This window comes from Elephantulus edwardii, unplaced genomic scaffold (genome assembly GCF_000299155.1).
Source record: "Elephantulus edwardii isolate Elephantulus edwardi_28Jun2011 unplaced genomic scaffold, EleEdw1.0 scaffold00228, whole genome shotgun sequence".
NCBI classification, from domain to species: Eukaryota; Metazoa; Chordata; class Mammalia; order Macroscelidea; family Macroscelididae; genus Elephantulus; species Elephantulus edwardii.
This window is the reverse complement of record NW_006399978.1, coordinates 1,670,107-1,694,501: the sequence shown is the minus strand read 5'-3', so window position 1 is coordinate 1,694,501 and position 24,395 is coordinate 1,670,107. Positions and strand designations below refer to the sequence as shown.

Here is a 24,395-nt window from a genome sequence, read left to right as displayed (position 1 = left end):
TACTCTTCACCAGTGCCACAATTTAGTGGCATCAATTCTTCTATCATATACATTGACAGTTCAATTTTCAGATTTATAGGAAAGAATTGAAAATGCTATAGCTTGTGTCTGGTACACCTTAGTCTTTAAACTGACATATTTGCTCTTTAGCACTTTGGAGAGGTCCTTGAGAGAAGATTTTCACAATGTGATATGTCTTTTATTTCATGACTGCTGCTACAAAGCATGTTGATTATGGATCTAATTAAAATATAATCATTAACAATTTCAGTTGCTTCTCTATCATTATATTGTTATTAGTCCAATGGTGAAGATTTTTGTTTTCTTAATTTGATATGTAACCAATATTAAAGGCTATAGTTGTTGGGTTTTTTTTTCTTCAATACGATAATACTGTTGTTGTTAGGTATTACTGAGTCAGAATAGACCCCTAGCTGATCCTTCAGCAGATTTTCAGAGGCATTTATTTACATGAGAGGAGATTACCTGTCCTTCTCCCACAAAGCAGCTGATGAATTAAAACTGTGTGCCTTTGGGATTGCAGCACAGCTTCTTACCAATAGGCCACCAGAGTCCCTTGGAATTAGAATAATAGTGGTAACAGCAGTCAGAAAATCAAACGATGGTTTGAATTAGGAAAATATGCTGTCAAGGACCTCTTTAAAACAAGCGTTGTCAATTTGAAGACTAAGGTGCACTTGGTGTAAGCCATGGTATTTTCAGTTGTTTTCTTTGCATCTGAAAGTTAAACAGTGAACAAAGAAAATCAAAGAAGAACCAATGCCTTTGAATTGTGCTGTTGGAGAAGAGTACTGAATATACCACGCTGCCAAAAGAGCAAACAAATGTGCCTTGAAGGAAGAGCAACCTAAGTGCTCCCAGTCTTTAGAGAAAGACATCATGCTGGGAAAAGTAAAGGGTCAGTGAAGGAGATGGGAGTCGTCAGGGGATGGACTGACACATTAACTGTGACAGTGCACTTGGGCATGACAGAGATAGTGAGGATGACACAGGATCGGAGAAGATTCAGATCTGTTGTTCCATAGGATCATTATAAGTCATCGTGAACTTGATGACACCTAACAACAACAACAATATTAATTTGTGGAGGTCATCAAAATTCATCTACAAAGTAGATTGAAATGTACAACAAGGAGGATAGTGCTATAAAAATGGGTACTTTTATGACTGGGGATTAATTTTTTTATTATTAAATTTTATTAGTTTTAATGAACATTTACAGAGATTTTGGGTTTTCATTCATTCATTCATTCATTGTTGCAGTGTTTTCTCTACCCTCCTCCCCAGTTCGTTCTTTTGTCCCCCCTTGAATGTCTATTTTAATTGTCCAGTTGCTACAGTGCTTGTCAAAGCCAGTTCTGATTAATCTCCTTTGTCAGTGTGTCCTTTGCCATTCCCTATCACTCCTCCCTGAGAGAGACTTCACCCTGATTCATAAGGAAAAGGAGATGGCGTATTCTCTTAGCTACTTCCTGCTGAAAAGGGACACTGTAGGTTTCAGGGTGAATGTCTTCTCTCACTACTCTAAAGGGCCCCTTTGGCAGTAGGAAACACATAGACTATTATGGAGATTGATTTTGGAATTTAGATGCACTGTTATTCATTGTGCTTAGCCGTACATGTTCATATCCTTGAAGATGTATCATGGAAGTGTTATAGCCTAGACGATACAAATTTAACTAACAAGTTAAAAGTACATGAGTCAAAAATTGAAAAGCAATAATATTCCGAGTAGAGGTTCTAATAGTGGCATAAATCAAGTTACAGAGGGAAGGTGGTTCTTACAATAAAAGGCCTATTGACTAGCACTTTGTCTATTATAGTGTAGAGGTTGGGACCCACAAGATGTAGAGGCTCAGCTATGTCATTTACTGTTCTTAAGTCCTGGAGCAAATTCCATCTACCACTGGGTTGTTTTACAACTTGGAAGTCCGCATGCAAGGCAGAGGTGAAGTAAGGAACTGCTTATGAGGTTTTCCGTCCATTCCAACAACTAAGCAATAGTGAGAAGAGTTGGAACCTCAGAAGGCATTTAGGATCAATTAGTAGGCTCTGTGTCCAGGAGGAAATGAATATACTTACCAGTAATGTTAATGCTCACCCACAGCTCTTCTGGGAGGATCTAAATCATTGAAGCGGCCTCCTTTGTTTCCAGCTGGGAGCTGGGGCCTGTCAGTCCTGTCAGCCATGAGGACCTGATGTGGACCACCCTTGGCCAAGTGTTGGGGATTAAATTTTAAGTGCTGGCATCAATAGGAAGTAAAAAATAAAAAGTAAAAAAGACAGGTGAAAATGACACATTTTTTTTTTGTTCTTATGTACCATCATGTTGACTACAACCCATAGCAACCTTATGAACAGCAGATCTGTACACTTCCCTATCGTATACCATCCTCATCATCTCTGATATACTTGAACTAGTCACTATTTCAAGCTGTCTCATTAAGGACCTTTCTCTCTTTCACTAACCTTCCATCTGTCAAAGCATGGTGTCCACTTCCAAAAACTAACCCATCCTAATGGGATCCCCAGAGTATGTGAGACAAAGTTTTGCCATCCTTGCATTTAGGGGCACCCTGGTTGCACTTTCTTCAGGACATACTTGATTTTTCTTATGTCAGTTAACATGTTGCCACAAATGGCAGCAAATGTGTTTCTAATCATGGTCGTCAATTTAAAAAGTGTGTGGCAACATGTTAATAGAATAATCAATAATCTTCTCCAACACCACAACTCAAAGACACCAATTCTTGTGTCATCCGTATGCATTGTCCACTTTTTAGATGCATAGCAAATAATTAAAAAGACCATGGACTGGATCCAGTGTACCTTAGTCTAACTGACATTGTTGCTCCTAAGAACTTTGGAGAAATTCTTGATAACAGATGTTTCCAGTACAGTATGTCTTTTGCATTCTTGACTACTGATACTAATGTTGATTGTGGCTCCAATTAAGATGAAGTAATTGATGATTTCAATCCCTTCTCCTTTCATCATGAACTTATTATCTATTGACCCAATGGTAAGGATTTTTGTTTTCTTAATATTGAGATATAATCAATCTTTAAGGGGTTGTACATGCCTCCAGAAACTCTATGAATTTTGATAAATGCCGCTAGTTGTAGAGGGGATTCAGGCCTGTTATTCTTAGGGTCGATATAAGTCATGCTTGACTTGAAGGCAATCAACAATAACAAAAACAGTTTCATGAAATAATGTATGACCAAGAGCCTGTTGTGATGAAGGAAGAAGTTCAAGCTGCTCTGAAAGAATTGGCAAAAAACAAGGCCCCAGGAATTGATGGCATACCAATTGACATATTTCAACAAACAGATGCTCCCCTGGATGTGCTCACCAAGTTTTGCTAAGAAATCTGTAGGACAACCACCCGGCCAACTGACTGGAAGAGATCTCTATTTGTTCCCATTCCAAACAAAGGTGACCTGATGGAGTGCAGAAATTATCAAACAGTATTGTTGATATCACATGCAATCAAGACTCTGCTGAAGATTATATAAAAAAAAGACTGGAACAGCACATCAATATAGAACTGTCATAAGTGCAGGCTGGGTATAGAAGAGGCCATGGTAATAAGGATATTATAGCTAATGTTGGATGGATCTTGGCTGAAAACAGGAAGTACCAGAGGAATGTCTATCTGTGTTTCATTGACTATGCAAAGACATTTGAAGTGTGGATCACAACAAACTGTGGCTGACTATGAGAAGAACGTGAATCCCAGAACACTTGATTGTGCTTATGTGAAACCTGTACTAGGACCAGGATGTGGTCATCAGAACAGAGCAAAGAAACACTACATGGTTCAAAATTAGGAAGGGTGTGCACCAAGGATGTGTCCTATCTCCATAACTTTTCAATCTATATGTGGAACAGATTATCCAGGAGGCTGGGCTCTATGAGTAGTGTGGCATCAGGATTGGAGGAAGATTCATCAGCAGTCTGCATTATGAAGATGACACAACCCTACTTGCTGAACTGAGGAGGGCTTGAAGCGCCAACTGCAGAAGGTCAAGGACTGCAGTCTTCAATATAAATTGAAGTTCAACATGAAGGAAACAAAGATTCTCACCATTGGGCTGATTGGCAGCATCATGATAGAAGGTGAAAAGATTGAGATTGTTAACAGCTTCAGTTTGCTTGGCTCTACAATCAACACTCTTGATACCAGCATCCAGGAAATGTAAAGATGCATTTATTGCATTGGCAAAGTCTGCTGTCAGAGACCTCTCTCCAAAGTACCAAAGAGCACCAATGTCAATCTGGAGAGTAAAGTGTGCCTGATACAGGCTATGACGTTTGCAATTTATTACTATGCATTGGAAAGCTGGACAATGACGAGGGATGATCAGAGAATTGATGCTTTTGAGCTGTGGTGCTTGAGAAGAGTATTGAATATACCATGGACAACTAGAAGAACACACAGGTTCATTCTGGAGAGGGTGAAGCCAGGCTGCTCCTGGGAGGCAAGGATTCTGAAACTTTATCTGTTATAATTTGGACATGTTGCAAGGCAAGGATCAGTCCTTGGAAAAGGATGTCATGCTTGGGAGGGTGGAGGAACATCGCAAGAGAGGAAGACCCTGTATTAGATGGATTCATTCAATGACTGGATAATAGGGGTAGGTATATCAGAGACAATAAAGTTGGCACAGGATAGAGAATGATTGCACATAGGGTTGCTATGAGTAACCTACTTCTTCTGCAAGTACATCAGATCCTCTTATTTCTAAAAGAGCAAGGTTGTGAAATCTATATAATACAGGTTTTTGGTGCGTTTTCAACTTACCCTGATGCCACATTCTTCTCCATAAAATCCACATTCCTGAATGATTTGTTGAGCAGTCAGACTGAATAGATATGAATAAAGGATATACAACTTTGATGCACACCTTTATTAATTTTAAAGCATACAGTACTTCTTTGTTCTTTTTGGAAAACAGCTTCTTGGTGTAGGTGTAGGTTTCATATGAGCACAATTAAGTGTTCTGGAATACCTTTTCTTCTTAATGTTAGCCATAATTCATTGTGGTCCCCACAGTCAAAGACATATGCCATTAGCATTGATTTCCCTTGTTCCACATCCTCTTCTAAATCCAGCTTGAATTTCTGAGATATCTCTGTTAATGTATTGGTTTAGCCATTTTAAAATAATCTATAGCAAGAGTCTGCTTGCTAAACTAAAATTGTGAACTCAAAAAATAAAAAGTAAAAAAGACAAATGTGAAAATCGTGCATAATGAGTCAACATTAGATGACACAGAAAGTGCTATCGTGGGGCAGAATCTCATGCTGAATTTGAATGAAATAATTTTATTAACTGAAAAAGAGAAAAATCAACAAAACTTTTAAATTAACAGATATAATTGTTACATGTTTATATATGCTATTTCTTAAAAATGTATACATTTTTAGAAACACTGATTTTTGAAGTTATCTTTTATAAACATAAAAGCCTGCTTATATTTAAAAATGTCTTATTTGGGGATTTGCAGAGCATATTATACTCAGGATAAACTCCCACTAATATGATTTTTCTTTTTTTAAAATCTCTGTATACCACAAACTGTTGTACGCTTGAAAGTTTAAATGGTATTTACTTTTCTGCTAATATAAGAAAGCTATTCTGTTCAAATTCTATTTATAACAGTCAAGGTCATAAATATATAAAGCTGCATACATCTATGTTTTTGTGTTGTAGGTAGGTGGGACTCACTGCAAAAGCCACTCCTTCTGTAAACCGCCAATTCTGGCTATGAAGCTCTAAGTTGCTCTAAGTGTGAACACTTGGTACCTATGGATCTGCTCTGAACCTTATAGCCTGCTTATGGGGGAAGGTAAGTCACTGTACAATGTCTTTCATTTACTTGTTTCTTCATTTACCAAAAATATGTGAGTCAGTTTTGTCCTTGACAAATGTAATATATAAATGTAATATCATGTTATTATTTTACTCCACTTCAGTCTGTGTGCTCTAGTTTTCTATATAGCCTTTTTTTGAAATCCAGAGATTCCTATTTCTTTTTTTAAAAAAATTTATCAAATTTTATTAATTTTAATGAACATTTACAGAGATTTTGGATTTCCATTCATTCATTTTTGCACTATTTTCTCTACCCTCCCAGTTCGTTCCTCTTTTTTCCCCCCCTTGAAAGTCTGTTTTAATTGTCCCATTGCCACAGTGCTTGTCAAAGCCAGTTCTGATTAATCTCCTTTGTCAGTGTGTCTTTTGTCATTCCCTATCACTCCTCCTTGAGAGAGACTTCACCCTGATTCATAAGGAAAAGGGGATGGCGTATTCTCTTAGCTACTTCCTGCTGAAAAGGGACACTGTGGGTTTCAGGGTGAAGATCTTCTCTCACTACTCTAAAGGGCCCTTTTGGCAGTAGGAAACATATAGACTATTATGGAGATTGGTTTTGGAATTTAGATGCACTGTTATTAATTGTGCTTAGCCATACATGTTCATATCCTTGAAGATGTATCATGGAAGTGTTATAGCCTAAAAGACACAAATTTAACTAACAAGTTAAAAGTACATGAGTCAAAAATTAAAAGCAGTAATATTCCAAGTAGAGGTTCTAACAGTGGCACAAATCAGAGATTCCTATTTCCAGTGGTTGGGAAACAGGGCTAAGCTTCCGGTTCCTACTAAGTTGGCCATGTGGGACAGGTCCTGGCCCTTCCCCTGGATCCATCCCTGGAGAGCCAAGGGAGACCTGAGGGAAGCCTAGGTTTTCAGAGTGAAGAACAACAGGCAGAACTGAGCCTCTAAAGCAAGTCTTGGGTGTTTGTAGAGAGCAAATCACAGGAGCCCTGGGTAACGGCAATGTCAGTGATGTTTGGTGCCCTGAAATTACCCTGAAAAAAATTCATACTACTTTCTGTTGACATAGGAAAATGGCATGAATGAGCAGTTGAATTTTAAATTTTAACTTAGTCCTCTAAAAAACAGGTCAACAAAAATATGCTGAGCTATGAATCTCTTATACAACATAGTGTAAAATTTGTGCTATTGGTTATATTTTTTAACTCTACATGCTACTTTGTAAGTATATATACAAAATATGCTTATATGAGAGAACATTTACAAAATTTGAACATGCATTATTTTGAGATTACATTAACTTGGTAGTGCTTGTATAAAAGAATGAAACCTGGTCCTACACGTGATCTGTGTACAAGATCCACATGAGAACAAATAAATGTTCTAAAAGTCACATGATTCACATTATTATCTATAATTCATTATAACCTACACAGTTTATGTCTTTGAAAAGTCAATAAAACTCAGGTAAACAAGAGGCAGTTTTTGAGAGGATTCTCTCTGTCCTCCCAGATCTGTAATAAAGTACTTTAGAAGAAAAAAAGAAAAAAAGCCCCAATGAACCTCTCTGGTAAACATCTTTCTAGTTATCTGCATTTTGCTAAGATCTATCTAATATTAACAATAATATCCCATGTTCCATGTCCTCCTTTTAATTTGGTTTGAATTTCTACCAGTTCCTTGTTCATGTATGGCTGCAGCAATTTTTAATTAACATCAACAAAATTTTTCTTGTACGTGATACTAATCATCACAAATAACATTTTGTTATTTTTCTAATTTCTGCCTTCTGTTGGATTATTTTCCTTGTAATCACAGATATATCAATTTCTTCCAGTTTATTGGTTAATAACTGTCTTCCAAATTTCTTGGCATAGACAAGTAAACCCTTCCAGCATTGTATATGTTTTTGAAACATCTCAATTGATATTGTGTAAATTTCAAGAGCTTTGTTTTCTCCAATGCCTTCCATGCATTGTGGATGCCTTTCTTCATTATCATCAATTCTTGGGCATGTGCTGCCTTCTGAAATTGATCTGTAACTATGAGGAATCATTTTTGGTACAGTCATTGTGTATTCCTTCCATTTTCTTTTGACTCTCCCTGCATTGTTTCAGATTTTTCTATAAAATCAGTCAATACTGCAATTTAAGACTTGAATGTTGTCTTCAGTTCTTTCCATAGGGAGTTGTGCTGCTAACTCAAAGTCCACACCTCTGTGATTTGAATTCACCTGCAGGATAAAGATGGACAGTCTCCTGCATTATGATTTGCAGCCTCCAAAAACCGGCTGGAGAGCCAACTATGAATCAATTCCTACTCTATGACAATGAGAGTTTTTGTGGTTTTTCAACTTGAGCGATGTCAAGCAACACTCTTCCCTTTTAGTTTTATAACTCTTAAGTTTTTGCACATTTCACTATAATACTTTGTATTCTCAAGGCACCAATTAAAATTTCTGTTCATCTCTTTTACATAATCATTTATTCTTTTTACTTTAACTTCTCTATATTTACAAGCAAGGTTGAGAGTTTCTTCTAATGTCCATTTTGTTTTTTAATTTCTTTACTCTCTTTTTAAATGATCTGTGATTTTTTTTTCATTTGAAGGTAAAAGGTAGTTTTATTAGAAAAGTTACATCCTAAAGAATGAGACGAGTCATTTCTCTGAAGAGGTAGTTAAAGACATTGGGTCATGCAAGTTGTATACTAATATGCCGTTGGATTTCTTCACAGATGATATCCTTAATGTCACTCTATGCTTTATCTTGTTGTCAGTCATTAATATTAGATACCTCAAATATATTCCTGATATGGTCTCTAAATCCTGGTGAAATATACTCAAGGTTATACTTTGGCTCATGTGGACTTGTTTTGTTTCAGCTTTGATTTGAACTTTCATATGAGTAATGATTTGCTTCACAATTGACCCCTGGTCTTGTTCAGATGGATAATATTGAACTTTTCCATTGTATCTTTCAAGACATAGTCAGTTTTAACCTATGTATCACCTCACATCTAGGACAGACTATGTGTATAATTGCCAGTGTGTGTAATTGTTGTTGAAGAAAGATATTTGCAATGAATAGGCATTTGTATTGTAAAAAGTATTTGTAAGTGAATCCTGTGCCATCTTCTTAATCTCTTCTCTGATAAAGATCATATATAAACCTTATAGGTATTATGCTACCAGGGCTTCTCAAAAACTATAAGATCAGACAGAGTTTCATTCTGTGCATAAATCTGGTATAAATTGGAGCCAACTTGACAGCACCTAAGAACTGCAATAGCAAACTTTAAGAAACAGTTTTGTTCACTAAGCCCATCCATTTGTGATATTTCTATAACTGCAGTAATAGCAAACTAAAACAGATCCTGAAACAAACTTCTTAGAATACCTGAAAAGCTTAGATAAACATTTAAGTAAAATATTAGCGCTCAAAACATAGATTTCTGTACATTGAAGGTAAGTAACAGTGGAATAGATGCAAGAGTCTATTTGCACAATGACACAGATTTAAAGTACAAAGGAATTCAGTTAATAAGATGTTACCTGTTTGAGTGCTGAAAAGCTACGCCTTAGAGACAGAGGACTCAGTGTTGGAAAGCTCAGCTGCCTAAAAAACATTGGAAGAAAGGGCACGGATGTATATGGAACAGCTACATTGATGCTAGTCCTGTCCATGTGCTGAGAGGCTCCATGCCCCAGCTCCATGGCTGAGACACACTCATAGGTCCACAGCTGTGTTTCGTGCTCAGATGCTCAGTGTTGTTTCTCTGTCACTCTGTGTTCTACCACCGGTTGGTATAGGCATGCACAAATGTGCATATTATGCCAATCAACTTTCATTGGAGCTCCAACATTGCCATACATTTTGGAATATGGGGAGGGCTTTTACTGTCAGATAATAAAAGATATAATGAAGCAGTCAAGCTTAAAATAGTACATTATACTTAATAGGAAAACATATCTAAAAGTTAATGTAAGTATATGATTTATACCAGCTCCTCCTTCCCTTACTTCCTGGCTCTGCATTGCATTAGCCCTTTGGCTGTTCCTCTTTTCTGAGGCCTATTGAGGGGGATCCTGTGACCTTGCTGCCTTCAGGTCCTTACTGGAGAGCATGGTGTATTTATGTGGTACAGAGGAGGATGCCTGCATTGAGCCTCATGTGTTTGGGGGCTTGTGGCTCTACCTTCCCCTAAACTACTCCTAATTTCGAGGATACACTTCTAATCTATACAAGGTCTTAATAAAGATATAGTTTAGAGCATCAGCCATAACCGTGAACAAGACTGGGTCACAGGTCAAACTTCATAAGGCAGTATGGCCCTTGTGCTGACTTTGGAACCTCCCCTAAGGTCTCCATAGGGGCTATGTATTTCAGGCCATCCCCTCTATACTAGACTTTTTTCAGTGAAATAAAATACAGATGTGTCCAGGTCCTTTCTCTGTTAATGTGTTCTTTTAGTTTTCTCCCACTGTTCTTAAATAATCTAACATGCATCCATTTTGGGGAAAGTCCTTGGTGTACAAGTGCAAAGAACCACTTAATAATACTAATATAGATAAGTGATTGAATTAGTATACTGAGAAACAGGGACAAATATTCTTAACAGAAGAATTTCAAGCAAATTATATTGATGGTTCCCCTCAGGAGGGGGCTACTAATTCCCCTCCACAGAGCATAGATTTGATGACTCATTTCCAAAGAACAGAGATTGGAATGGACCTTGGCTGACATCACCTTCACCAAGTGATCCAGGTCAGTGTCAAAAGTGATAAGTATCTTAATGTCCTGCGGCTGATGGGATATGACAGGAAAGGCATCTCACTTCTTCTCGCTCTTCCCCAATCCTCAAACTCAATTTTATTGAACAACAAAACAGTTGCTCAATAAAATCCCCAGTATTTTTCCTTTGTAGTGTTATCATTCACTCTCCCCAATCTACTTCTTGCCCTGTGAGCTCCCTGCAACTCTCTCCAGCCCTGCTTGCCTTTTATGGTCTTCAAATTCTTCTTGAGGTTTGAGACCTTAGCAAATCCAATGATGTCCCTGTAGAGACCGTTTCCCTACACTCGTCACCCTATGCTAGCTTCCTTCCCTCTCTTCTCTCCAAAGATGCTACTCCTTTTTCTTTGATCACATCCTGCGTCAACCACCGTTAGCTCCCTCTACTCCCTTTGAGAGTTCCCTCCTTCAGCTGCACTGTCTCATTTTCTACTTTGTTCCTGGCTCTGAGCCACACTGCCCTTGTCAAGGTTGCTGGAAACTTCCATATTGCCAAATCCAAAAGCCTCTCAGCTGCATTCGGCACTGTAATCACATGTGGTCAAGAGCAGAGGCCCTTGGGCTAGCTGGCCTGGTTTCTGGCTGGCTCCAATACCCTGATAACCTTGAGCACTAGTGACTGTATACCTGTTTTTTTCCTCATCTTTAAAACAAGAGTTATGATGAGGATTAAATTGCTAAATATGTGACACAGACTTGCCAAGTGCACCAAGTGTCTTGTTAATGTCCACAGTTAGCACTGTCCTCCTGTCATCCTGGCTCCAGTCTTTCCCTGTCTGACTATAATGTTGACGTCACAGGGCTTAGCCTTTACACACTGCAAATATGAAGACCCTGTGAGAACACAGGGACAGTCCCCTCCCCTAAGTCTCTCCCACCCCATTGCTTTCTCTCTCCCTCACTCCCCTCAGCCTCAGCAGAGGAGTACAGTCAGCCTAGCCAGTCTGTCATTGTGCCAGAAGCTGCAGATCTGTGTGCTCTGTGACCCGGAAATTACACTTCTATGATTTATTTCAAGGGAGTAAGACAGGGATGACCCAAAAAGAATTATTTAAGCATTGTTTATTGCAATACTTCAGATGTCTGATGGGTACAATCATTGCCAGCATGTTATAATTCTATGTGCCATGAAGTGAGGATGTTGTGGGGAATATAATCACTGTTCCAAAGAGTTAAATACAGCATCATGAAAAAATCTTTAGTGTATGATGTTAAAGAAAATTAGGACAAGTAGGGTGAGTTAGTCCTATTTTTGCCTAGCCCCCCTCCCCCACCATGTACTAGCAAATAGCACATGTCTGCTGGAAAATATTCCAAGGCAAAGTGATTCTAAAATAATACATTATCAGCACTGGTCATTGCTAGGTGATGATATCACAGATAACTTTTGCATATATGCATTTTCTAGGTCCCCCCCCATAATGGACACCTAACATATTATCTTAAATTTTTATTTTTCTGAAATGAATCATCAAGTTGACTCTGAAGGGCTGATGAAATCTGCAGGACTCCATTTCTTCACTGTGCTTTTAGTCATCAGAATGCTGCGAACACATTCCACAATGTGCACAGCAGCCACCTCAGTGCCACTCACTGTTCCTGGCAACACGTGCCCCCTCCCCACCCTCCACAGAGACTGCGTGACTCTTCCCTGTATTCTTATATTTTTTTGCCACTCATGTGAATGTGTCTTTATTTCTTACTTTTTAAAATGTCAGATAGAGCTAATAATGAATACTTTTTATGTTCAGTCAGTTTTTACTTACTATCATACAATATTTATATTTTTAATAAGATGAGGACATGAAATAATTAGTCAATTCTACATAGAGCTGGAAGGTGGCAGAAATTACCACTTTCATGGGTTGGCCAATGCATGCATTCTCTCTACCTTCTCTCCTAGCTCTGAGTGTCCAGTCGGCTGGGTCTCACATAGGGCCCCTCTATCCTGAAAGCCCACTAAATGGCCCTAACATCAGGTCTCTTTGACGATAATATATGAGCCTCCATTTCTAAGCTTATATGACGTGCTTTCAGAATTGGCCCTTGGAGCTGTCATTTACACTGTAGGAATCACTAGGACAAGGAGAGAATGTCCAGCATGTACTATTTTAGCCTTTGGTCCTAGAGAGGAGGGTTTCATCTACAGTTCTAGGACCCTGTGAGCCTGTGGCCAGTGTGTTCCAGGACAAGCCCCTGTTGGTCATCAGCCAACCATGGGCTCAAGGCTTGTCCACAAGCAGAAAGTCCGTGCATCTGACAGCTTTGCATTTTGATTGATATTGGGCCCTGAGGTTCAACCCCCACCCATCCCTCCTCTTCTAGGGTCTGCAATGGTACAGTCGGATATCCTGAGGCTTGAATCTGCTCAGTGGCCTCTGTTGGGGGAGGGAGTCCTCTACATGACAGCCCATCACTGCTGGGCGCACCCCTCCAAGGAAGCCAGGGATTTGGGCAAAAAGTAGGTCACATGTGCATGGTCCCATGTCACGAGGCTCCAACCCAAGCCCAATGGGATTTGTCGCCTTCTTTGGTTTAGAACAAAACATCCCTCTAATTTCTCTCCTGTAGCATTTTTCATCTTTTCTAAGCAGGGAAGAGTGACCATCTGTCTGAAACCTACATCAGCCCATCCTCTAGCCCAGCAGAGTGCTTTGTTCTGAGGTAAGGAGCTTTTAGGAGGACCTGGAAGCCAGACCTAGGAAGAAAGCTCTGTCTTGGACATTGAGGGGCTTTGGGATGGGAGCTGACACAGAAGCCGTTCCCAGAAGCCCAACTGGTTCTTGAGGGGCGGACAGTTCCTACCATGGAAAGGCAGTGATCGCATTGAGGGCAGAAAAAAACATTTAAGACAAATGAGCAATCCATTGATTTTTCTCTTTGATGAAAAAAAGTAAATTATGTTTAACATTAGTTATTGACATTGAGATCATGATAATCACTTTTGGTCCTCTAATAATACTGTTACTCTACAAAGATTGACAACAGCTATTAAAACGTCTTAATGTTTAAAGTACTATTATTTATAGATAAATATATAACTTTAGAAATATTGGTTAGCCAATGATTTTTGCAGATATGTTCTGGGAATATAGTTCTCACCCACAAAAATTTTAATAATTCTGGTGAGACCAAGATCTAGCGGTATAATTCAGTAAGTACCTTTGAACACCATAGACTTAAAATGTTATTCAAATAAATATCTGAATATTATTGGCTGATAAGCACTTCTAATGCTATATATGTATTTCTCTATAAATAATAACACTTTAATATTAAAAGGTGCTAATAATTGACACCTATCCTTAAAAAGAAATTATAAAGATAGAAGACCAACTGTGACTATCATTATCTGAATGCCTAGATAATACTTAAGCAATAGAAATTAATTAATGCACTTTATTAGTTAATGGAGAACATGTACTTATGACACTTGATTTTTGCATTAATCATTAACATAATTTTCTTTGCTTAGGGAAAGCCAGTAAGTAGATCCTTCATGATAAAGTGTATATACACTGTTATTATTTATGATGCTCATAAAACTAACATGAATATTATAAATTTCAGCATTCACATTTTTGTGCATCTATTACCAGAATCCTTCTGATAAACATATTTTGACAAATAATTAGTGGAATACTATTCCTATAATGATGCCATGTTTAGACAAAGTATATTCTCCTGTTTAGATTCTTCTAGCAAAAATTGTTTCTAGAAACAGTTTGCCAGAAAATTATAATAGTATTTAATTTGAGTACATGTTATAAGAGATAATTTTGTTATATTAAAGAGGAAATATTTTCAATTCATTATTTTCTTTTTATTTTTTCAACTTATTTTTAACTTGCTTTCTGTAAAGCGTGTTGTTGTTGTTGTTATGTGCCGTCGAGTTGTTTGCGACTCAGCGACCCTATGCACAACAGCCCTAAACCCTGCTCTATCCTGCGCCAACCGCACTGCCTCTGACACACCCATCCCGATTACCCCAGTCACCGAATCAATCCATCTCATAGAGGGTCCCAAATGAACAAACTTTAAATTATAAATAGATTTTAATTGCAAGAAAAAATATACACTCAGTAATAAAAAAAGCTTTTCTTCTTTGAAGGTATTGCTCTGTAAAAATATTCTGCATTTGGGTGATATTTAGTTTCATCCAACTGCCACTATATCTGAATCTTAGGAGTTTCTTATCCAACCTTAAGAAAAGGAAAACATTTCATATATATAAGAGAGAGAATGTGTGTGTATGTGTGTACCATCAAATTGGATCTGACTGGTACAGGAGGAGATTGCCCCTCCTTCTCTAGCAGAGCATCTGGTGGATTCGAACCATGTACCTCTGGTATTGCAGTGCAGTTTCTTGCCACTGGGCCACCAGAGCTCCCTTTGGTATGTATTTTTATGCAGTTTTAAATGTTCTGTACCCTTCCTTTTCAGTGATATATGTTCCAATAATGTGGTTTTACTGTGAACACTTAGTCTTCAAATTGCAGCATAAAAAAATAATATAAGCAGTTGTGCTCATGTATATGTATATTTCATGTTAACCAAATTAAGATACTACTCCTCCTCATCCAAATTGCCTCAGAAAAAAATTAGTGTGGCTTTCTCTAAAGATAATGGTGTAGTATGGGATGCATGCTGTTCTGTACCTATTGATGGAATAGATTACTATTTTCCAGAAAGCACAAATGTAACAATTCAGAAACAGCATTTTCAGCAGAAAAGGATCCTAGTGCAGAAATGAGAGTCATGCAATTAACAATGTTCAGGGTGCTTGGATGGAGTCCTTCACCTGAGTTTCTGACTGACTTACTGATGTCCCTTCACCTCACAGAGTCCATTCAGGACTAGCAATTCTCTGTCTTATCAACTGAGAGGTTAAAGGCAGTCTTGTGTTTGTTTTTTTGTTTGTTTGTTTGTTTAATTTTGTTTTTTCCAAAGATGTTCACACAGCTTATGTCTTGGAGTGTTTAGGAATTAAAAGAACCACAGAATGGATTGCAGCTGGAGCTGAATGAGGGACCCTGATCAGTCCTAGGACATATTTGTTTATCAGTCATAAAATTGAGCTAGAGTTATGTGGCACTGTAGCAGCCTTCTCTGTTCTAGAGGCATGTCTCCTGTTGTCAATTGTAACATGGAGATGGAGCCAAGAGCTGTCCTGACTATCTGTTGGTCCTGAGGTGCATATATATACCTTTCTGTTAGTCGCAACCAACGGAAAGACCACATAGGCAGGGTGTCTCTTCTCTGCTGGCCCTGTGTCCTATGCCAGTCAAATGAGGCAGGTCCCCTTTTCTAGACACTTTGCAATTTTATTAGAAGTGTACTTTGTATAGGTTGGTGATTCCCAAAATGTGGCCCTTGGACATCAACTTCATCACCCCTTGAAAACTTTATGGAAAGGCATATTCTCAGGCCCACCTTAGAGTGCCTAAATCAGAACTTCTAGGATAGAGGTGTAGTATGTGGTTTGACAAGTCTGTGAGGCTAATGCTCACTATAAATGGGAGAACTACTGATGTAAATAATTTATGAATCAACATTTAAATGCACGATCAAGGGGACTCTCTCTGTGTCCTACCTTAAGTTTCTAAAACCAAAATTGACAGTGTGTATGTGTGTGCCCTTGTGAATGTTTGCATAGACATGCATACACTTGTGTGTGTGTGTGTGTGTGTGTATATATATATATGCAAGTGTGAGCATATGTGTGGATGTGTTTTTTTATATACACATGAGTTTTCAAGTATAAGTGCATCAGTGTGTGTGCATAGTTGTGTACTTGTTACATTACAACAGTGTTTGGTCACCTACTTAAGCTGAGAAAAGCTTTCATATTTGTTAGGCTTTTAATATTTTCAGTAAAATTAGACAATTTCTCCCCCACTTGTAGCTTTCTAGTTATGCAGAGAAGGGTGAGGGTAATCATTGAACACATGCCATTGCAATTTTTTCTTCTTCTTCCCCAGTCTGTTATGAATAGGCAATGTCTGTGGAAGGGCATCTCACACATAGCAACCACACAATCCACAAGGCACTGGCAAGTGTGGGCTGACTGAGAACTCTTAGCTACCTGCTCATCCAGGGCAGAAATCAGTCATGTCCCTGGCTCCAGGGTATTATTGTGGTGCCCTCACTGTTAGTAAGAGCTTAGCAAAGGTAAACATCTGGGCATTTATGGTCTCTGAGCCCTCTCTTAACCAAAAGTATGCAGAGTTGCAAGCTGATATGAGCAAAATGTCATTGCACTAGCTGCTACACTGCAAAATCATTTCTAAATCACTGAAGCTCTGATAGCGATAGTGCAAAGGTTTCTGAAATGACACTGATGTGTTGGTGCAAATATGACGTACAAAACTCTGAATTATCATACTGATACTCTCACTGCCCAAAGGAACATTAGGCCCTGTCAAGGGCGAATTACAGAGACTTTGGCAGATGCCTTGGTGCCCTGAGTAGATTTTCCATGGGTCTTCAACATTGCTGGTGCTAGTGTATCTCCCTGTAGAGGTCTGAAGAGCATGGGTGTTTGGGATGTACAGAGCAGGTGAAGAAGAAGGCAAACTTGTGAGGGTGGTAGCAAGTGGGGGCATTTGCCTGGAGCAAGGAGGCAATGAGAGCCATCCCGGGAGTGGCCTGCATGCTTCTACCTGAGGGAACAAAGGGTTTGGGCTGGCCCTGGTAAATCTTGGTGGCACTAAGGAGAAGGTTGTGTATCTCCCCTTATGTGGAGCTCACTTTCCAAGGGCAATGACAGGGAGGAAGGAGCCCCAGGAGTTTTCTGTGCTATAAAATTGGGGCCACTTCATGGCTACTACTGTTTCTCAGCAGTAGGTGCCCCAGGCTCTCTGCAGCCATGATCGCCTGTGACCTGACTGTGTAGTGTGACTTACAGTGGTCCAGCTGCAAGCTTGGTGGGTCTAGCAAGAACCTGGTGCCCTGCAGTCATTCCACTACTGTGGGGGCCACTGTAACTGTCTGCATACACTGAGCGTGACCAAGATAAAGATAAAGTGAAATGACTATGCAACATGTACACGAAGCAAATTTGGGTCCTTTTAATTACACCACAAGCTACACAATTAATAACATGAGCATGTGTCTCCTGGTGCAGCAGGGTGTGTAATGTTGAGTACCGCTTGGGCTGGTAGCATCTCCAAACTTTTAGAACCAGCTCGTAATGGCATCAGATATGCTGCTGTTGGGTTGATCATGTCAAATGTGAACCAAACCAACCTGGTGAGATATGTGGTTCGTTTTTTGTACTTTCTGTTGCATATTATCCAGGGATAGTTGTACAGGTAACATATTCAGTGTACTGAAAACGATATGAGGAAGGATCTGTTCTTCCCTTTGCTAAAGAGAATAGACCCACATTGCAAGAAAGTTGTGGAAGATCAATAAAGAAGGGACCTAGAGAGAAACCTTCCTATCTGGTGCCTCTTGTGGTTGTGACCTTGTGCTCAGCCCTCACTCCTCTCCTTCCCTGATGCTCACCATCCTGAGGATCAGCTCCCAAATCAAAGCAAGAATAAAGGTGGGGAAAAAACTGATACAAAAGCATATCGATCCATGATGCAAAAACACTGGATCATCCAGAAATGTATAGAGCAGAACAGAGTTATAAGAAACAGACCCAAATATGTTGGCATGTGGTAAAAGGGAGGTGTTACTTTGTTTTGTTTGATATAGGTGGTATTTAAATCCAGGAGAATAGACAGCCTACTGAATAAATCGTGTCAGATCAATTAGATGTCTATTTAAACAAAGAATCACTAAACTTTTATCTCATACCAAACACAATTACATCTAAGATGGAGTAGCGAACAAATAAAGAGGTCTGGTCACCTAATCTGTAGGGTGTTGCACCGCTAACCAAAAGGTTATTCTCTAGTGGTTCAAATCTACTAATTGCTTGATGGAGAAACAATGGGCTACAATTTACAGCCTCAGAAACCTTAAACTAAATAAAACATGAATACATCTGCACAACCAATGATACCATAACCAACTCTGAAGAGAAAGGACAGATGACAAAGAAATAGTAGCAACATATTAATAGGCTGATTAATATTAGCACCCTCATTGGAAGGTCCTGTGAATTACTGTAGAAACAGCAGCCAACAATCTCAACTTACAGTTATCCTCCATCTTCCTCCTGTGCAGCAGCTCATAGGTTTGAAGTGGACTATTGGGTTAGCAGTCCAGCATGTAATGCACTGTGCCACCAGGATTCCTTATGGAAACAACGGCTAGGTGGAAATACTACCAAGGACTGTAACATGCAATGTTTTAGAAACACAGATGTTGGAGACACTGACAAATTCAGAATAAAGGTCTTCGGTAAGCTGTGTTGAAGCAGCAGTGAGAGCGTGGTGACTGCAGAGCTGTTGTCCTCACCCGAGGGTAGAGGCAGGCCTTACACTGAGGCTTCCTTTGAAGGTCATGCTGTCCATGCCTCTGGTCCAGTTGCTTTTCCCAGAGAACCTTCTTACCAATGCAGTGTGCAAATAGTCGAATATGATCGATAGATAGATGATAGATGATAGATAGATAGATAGATAGATAGATAGATAGATAGATAGATAGATGATAGATAGATAGATAGATAGATAGATAGATAGACAGACAGATAGATATGCACCATCATGAGGCATAGTGCAGGTTTTTGAGCAATGAAAAAAGACAGGTAGTCTAAGGCACTGACATAGGAGCTTGTCCATGTATTTCAAACCGCTCTGGGTTTGTGTCTAAGACTGCAGTGAGGAGATGGATGCCATGGACTCTGAACTCCAGAACATACATTCATGTTTGTCTTTTTGCGGGGGTAGGGGGTGAGAAAAATATGTATTTAGAATTAGCCAGCTGGGCTCAGTTTAGATGATCCCAATTTTGTTGGCAACATCCAAAGCAGTATAGTCAGGAGCAAATCAAACATAGGCCTCCTCTCCATCAGGCCTAATTAGGGTGTCATAGAGCTTCTTTACAGCTTGTTTGATTTGGTGCTTATTGACCTTGACATCCACAATGAGCACAAGTGTGTTGTTATCTTCTGTCTTCTTCATGGCTAATTCAGTGTTCAGGGACAACTTGTTGATGGCATAGTGGTCAAGCTTGTTTCTTGCAGGGTACTCTTCTGGGGGTATTTGGCTTCCTTCAAAATCTGAGAGTCCTAGACCTCTGGAAGGTGGGTGATAATGTGGTTCTTTTTTGGGGTGTGTGTGCTGTGGATGCCTTCTTGGCTTTTAACGCCTTTGCTTTGGCTTCAGTTTTGGAAGGGCAGGGGTTTCCTTCACTTTTGATGACACCTTCATAGAAAGGCCATGTTCATATTTTTTACTGAATTAGAAAAATTCTCCTGCTACTACTATATAAAAACTTTTTTTAAAAAAGTGACTCCTCTGGGTGACCTAAAAATTTAGATCTTTGACTTTCTAAAGTTTAAATTGTCACTGAACTTGGAGGTGGTAAACTACAGTTTGTTTTAGCTGATTATCATTGATGGATTTGGAAGCTCTGCAGGACTGGGATGTGAGAGGCAGCAGGGAAGGGCAGAGCTGGGAGGCATTTCTGCTCCTGCTGTCCTTCCAAGGACGCTATAGCATCATCCCACCAACCCAAAGCATAGACAACTAAGCCACTGCCAGCCAGCAGTGCTAGTGGGCAGACTTTCTAAAGAAGAGACAACCACAGTTTCACCAGCACAGGCATAGAGTGCTAGTGGTCAGCCTTAGGAGGACCTGCCCATGAGTAAGGATCCAAGACACAGTCAGGAGAGGAAGCTGGCGTGGTGTCATTTCAGCCAGGAACTGTGCTGTGTATAATGACGCGTTTCACCCTGCCAGCCTGCTCTTGCTCAATTGAAAAGCCACAGTAGTTAAGTCAGCTCCAGCAGTTACGATTGAAATTCCATTAAATTTGAAACCTACTACAGTAAAATCTTTCTTTAGCTACATCAGAATCTCACTGCAAATCAAGTTGATTCTGATTCCAAACAGACTGATCCTTAAAGGTTCCAAGGCTATATATATTAATTTTTTTTTTTTGCCGGGGGTGGGGGAAGGTAGCAAATTGCTTCATCTTTCTCTGAGTGTGAACTACTGACTTTTCACTAACAGCCCAGTGTGGAGCACACCATGCTACTACAGCCTTCTTTTAACAAGATCAAATTGATAAAGTTCCTTTTTACTGAGTGTGTCATGTTGTGACTTACGAGTGAGTTTATACATCTACATGTGTTCACTGCAAGTACAAATGCCACGCTCACCTTCTCTCATGCATATGTAAACTCCAACACACACTTTCAATAAAACCAAGCCAAGCTCATTAAAAAGAAATTAAACAAAGCAGGCAGTAGAGAGGGGTTTTGGATTAAGGGACTGCCGGAGGATTGAGATCTGAAGCAGATCGTTTGAGTGCTCTTGTCCAAGGGATTAAATGTAATCCAGGAGCATCTGCCTGGGGAGCAGGAAACCCCAGATGGAGGCAGCATCACAATTTTCTTTTATAAGGGTCATCAGCTATGTCTAGCCTCCCCACATTCCATCAATGGCTAAGACTAGGGATCCATCAAGTGGATGCAACTTGACCCTTTCATGTGGCCCCTCCCAGAGAGGACTGCAGAGACATTTTCCATAGAGCTGCTGCATGAGTGAAACATAACTGCCGTGATGTCCTATTGCAATGCCCAGCATATGGAGAGCAACACATTTTGCAAGTCCTCCCCTTCCTCATATTGTCTTGGTCCTGAACTATCCCTGTTCATACTCTGCTAGCCACAAATCGGTGTGGGCTCATCAATATATGTTTGAGCTCTTAAGACAAGGCACTCTGACTGGGCTGATCTGGGCAGTGGGCAGCAAATCTGGGACTTGGGATGTGCCTTCATGGCCAGTCTGTGATTTGTACTGTGCTTGTGTGTCATCAGAGTCAGTGAATTCTCTCTATCTTATGCCCAGAGCAAGAGAAGACAGAAGGCCCGTACACACCCTCTGCTCCTTGTTCTATACTGCAGGCCCCCAAAGCTCAGACCAACCTTCAACTGAACCTCACTCTAATAAGCTTTTCTTTTTATCTAGTTTTTCTAAATTTTTTAATTGCACTTTAAACTTTAAATATTTTTGTCATATTTGTTCTTGATCTAAACGGTCTTGCTTTATTTACTCCTTTATTTAACATATTTATTTTTCAATCTTCTATGGCACTTTCTTTTCTAAATTGTCTTAATTTCTTTTTCTTGAATTGCTTTTCTCTTCTTCCTCTTTAAATTTTTGCTAATATTTATTGTCTTTATTTCTCCTCTCTCATGTTCTTATTTTTTTTTCCTCCTTATTAGGTTAATATTCCCAAGAGTTGTGATTTTTGTGCACATCATTATCATCTGTCAATCTTTTATCAAAATTGTCTTTTTAAACACTAAAAGATGACTCATAATAACTAATTTTAGCATACTTTCCTGCCATAGTTAAGTGTAATCTAGGATTTTGTCTTTGATGATGCAGAAACATCTGTATGTACTGACACTTACTGGCCCAGAATACTGACCTGCCCTAAAATGTCTCCCTACTATAGGGCCTCCAAGAGTCATGATCTCTCTCCCCCAGGAAATTTTACTATAGATTATTAGGTGTTAAGAGACTTTTTACAGGGTTCATACTATTTAGAACTTGAGAGCATCCAATAACTAATCTTCTTTCCTTCTACCAAAACTTAGAACCAATTAAGAGACAGGCCCAGGAGTAAGATAAATGGAGATTTAATTATATACTGATAATGTGTGTTCTTGGCCTTGCCAGACTCCAGCCCCACCTTCCAGCCCCAAGTCCACACTTAAGAAGAGCTTTCAGAGTCCCCAAAACACTGTGTTGCTCACACTGACTCATGTGGAAGGGTCTGAGGCCACGGGGGTAGAGGGAAATTACTTTTCAGGGAGCACAGAGAGATGAAGATGAATATGGAGGCAAAGTTCTCCTGTATCTCCTTTTACCCCTTAATCTGTCTCACGGGGCAAGAAGGCATGTACTAGGACCACTTTTCACTCCAGCACTCTGTCTTCTATGTCTACTACATCCTTCGTGTCCCCATTTCCACAGGTTACAGCACTGCAAAGGCTGTGCATTATTTCTATGTGTTTCCTTCTGCATTCCTGCTTTTATACCTTCCCAGTAGCTTGTAAGCATCAGGAGTACAAGAACTACACTGGATTTGGTGCCATCCCAGAAGCAGAATAGGACTTCACAGTACAGGGAAATGCATGCTACAGGCATTACCCATTGTGTTTACCCATACTGTCACTTCTCCATGGATGTCCTCCTATACAACTTCATACAGAATCCTTAGTAATGTTTACTGTCAGTTTTAATCATAGAATAATGTGTGATAAATATAGGTGTAAATTACTTAATTGTAATAATCCTCAGATGATAGTAGTTCTTTGGAGAAAAATGAGATTATCTACTTCTATAAAGATTTACAACCTTGGAAAATATACAGGGCAGTACTGTTCTGTCCAGCAGGGTCACTGTCAACTAGAATTGGCTCGATGGCAGGAGGTTTTGTTTCTGCTTTATGCAAAATAGTATATTATAAAATTTTTCTATGTTGAATTACAATATTAGTTACAGCATTACATATTAGTAACAGTGAAAGCTTTTTTAAAGTAATTTGTTCCTTTTTATTTACCTGCTACTTCATTGCAAAAGTTATCCTATATTCAGCTTTACAAATACTGCTTAAAACAATATTATAGCTTAACAAATAGAAAACTTGACAATATCAGCCACTACAAGAAAACCCCAATAACACATTAACAACAGTGAAATCAATAGCACTTTCTTATGTGCATACAGATTTGAAGCATCCCTATAATTAGATAAAAATTACATCCATAACCAAAGCACATTAGGTAGTTCAAAAGTAAATTAACACAGTTTTAGTCTTACAGGCATACTGATCCATGTAAGTTAGGTTTACAAAAGATAGTTTTGTTGTTGTAACTACCCACTCACCAAACCCAATCAATTCTAACTTGTGACAACCCCCATTGAGTTTCTGAGGCTATAAATCTTTACAGGAGCAAACTGCCTCATTTTCTTCCCTGTGAGGAAGGCACAGGATAGAACAGGAGTCAGATCTTTTGTTCATAAAGTCGCTATGGGTCATATTCGACACTACAGTACCTAACAACACCACCACCACCACCATTTCAGTTAGCAGCCCAACACAAAACCCTATATCACTGGAACTCTTTTAGCCAACTTCAGGGGTAATTTTCTTTTTAAAAAAAAACTTGGTTTCTCCCAAAACAATGCCAAGATTTTTTCCCCTATGAACAGTCATTTTAATCTTCCCTTCCCTGACAGTGTCACCAGTATGGTCAGCACTCAACTAATGACACCACCCATGAGCACACATTTCTGAATTGGTTTATTAATTGCCGTTAATAGGAAATGACAGTTTGACCAGATCAGAAGTGACCATCCTCCTCCCCAGTTCTTACTGATCACTGCAGTTTTCACAATTAGCAGTGATCCTAACAGGAAAGGTTTAGGTGGTAAACTTGTGAAATAAAACAGTAGCCATTGCTCTCCATGAGCTTAGACAGTCAGGATGGAGGGGTTGACCTCCTTTCAAAATGGTCTGTTACTCATTTGCAAACCTTTCAGGAAGTGGAATTTTCCAGGCCTGACTTCATCTTCTTATCCTCTGGATTTAGCAGAAGAAAAG

General features: G+C 39.2%; 1 protein-coding gene across 1 annotated transcript in view; it reads left to right on the top strand.

Moving 5' to 3' along the window:
* Positions 1–5,740: 5,740 nt before the first annotated feature.
* PCBP3 (poly(rC) binding protein 3) overlaps positions 5,741–24,395 on the top strand; it is a 120,460-nt gene continuing 101,805 nt past the window's right edge. Inside the window, exon 1 of the mRNA XM_006898392.1 lies at positions 5,741–5,876. Within this exon, the coding sequence (XP_006898454.1) occupies positions 5,867–5,876 (10 nt within the window). The 5' untranslated portion in view covers positions 5,741–5,866. The remainder of the gene's footprint in view (positions 5,877–24,395) is intronic.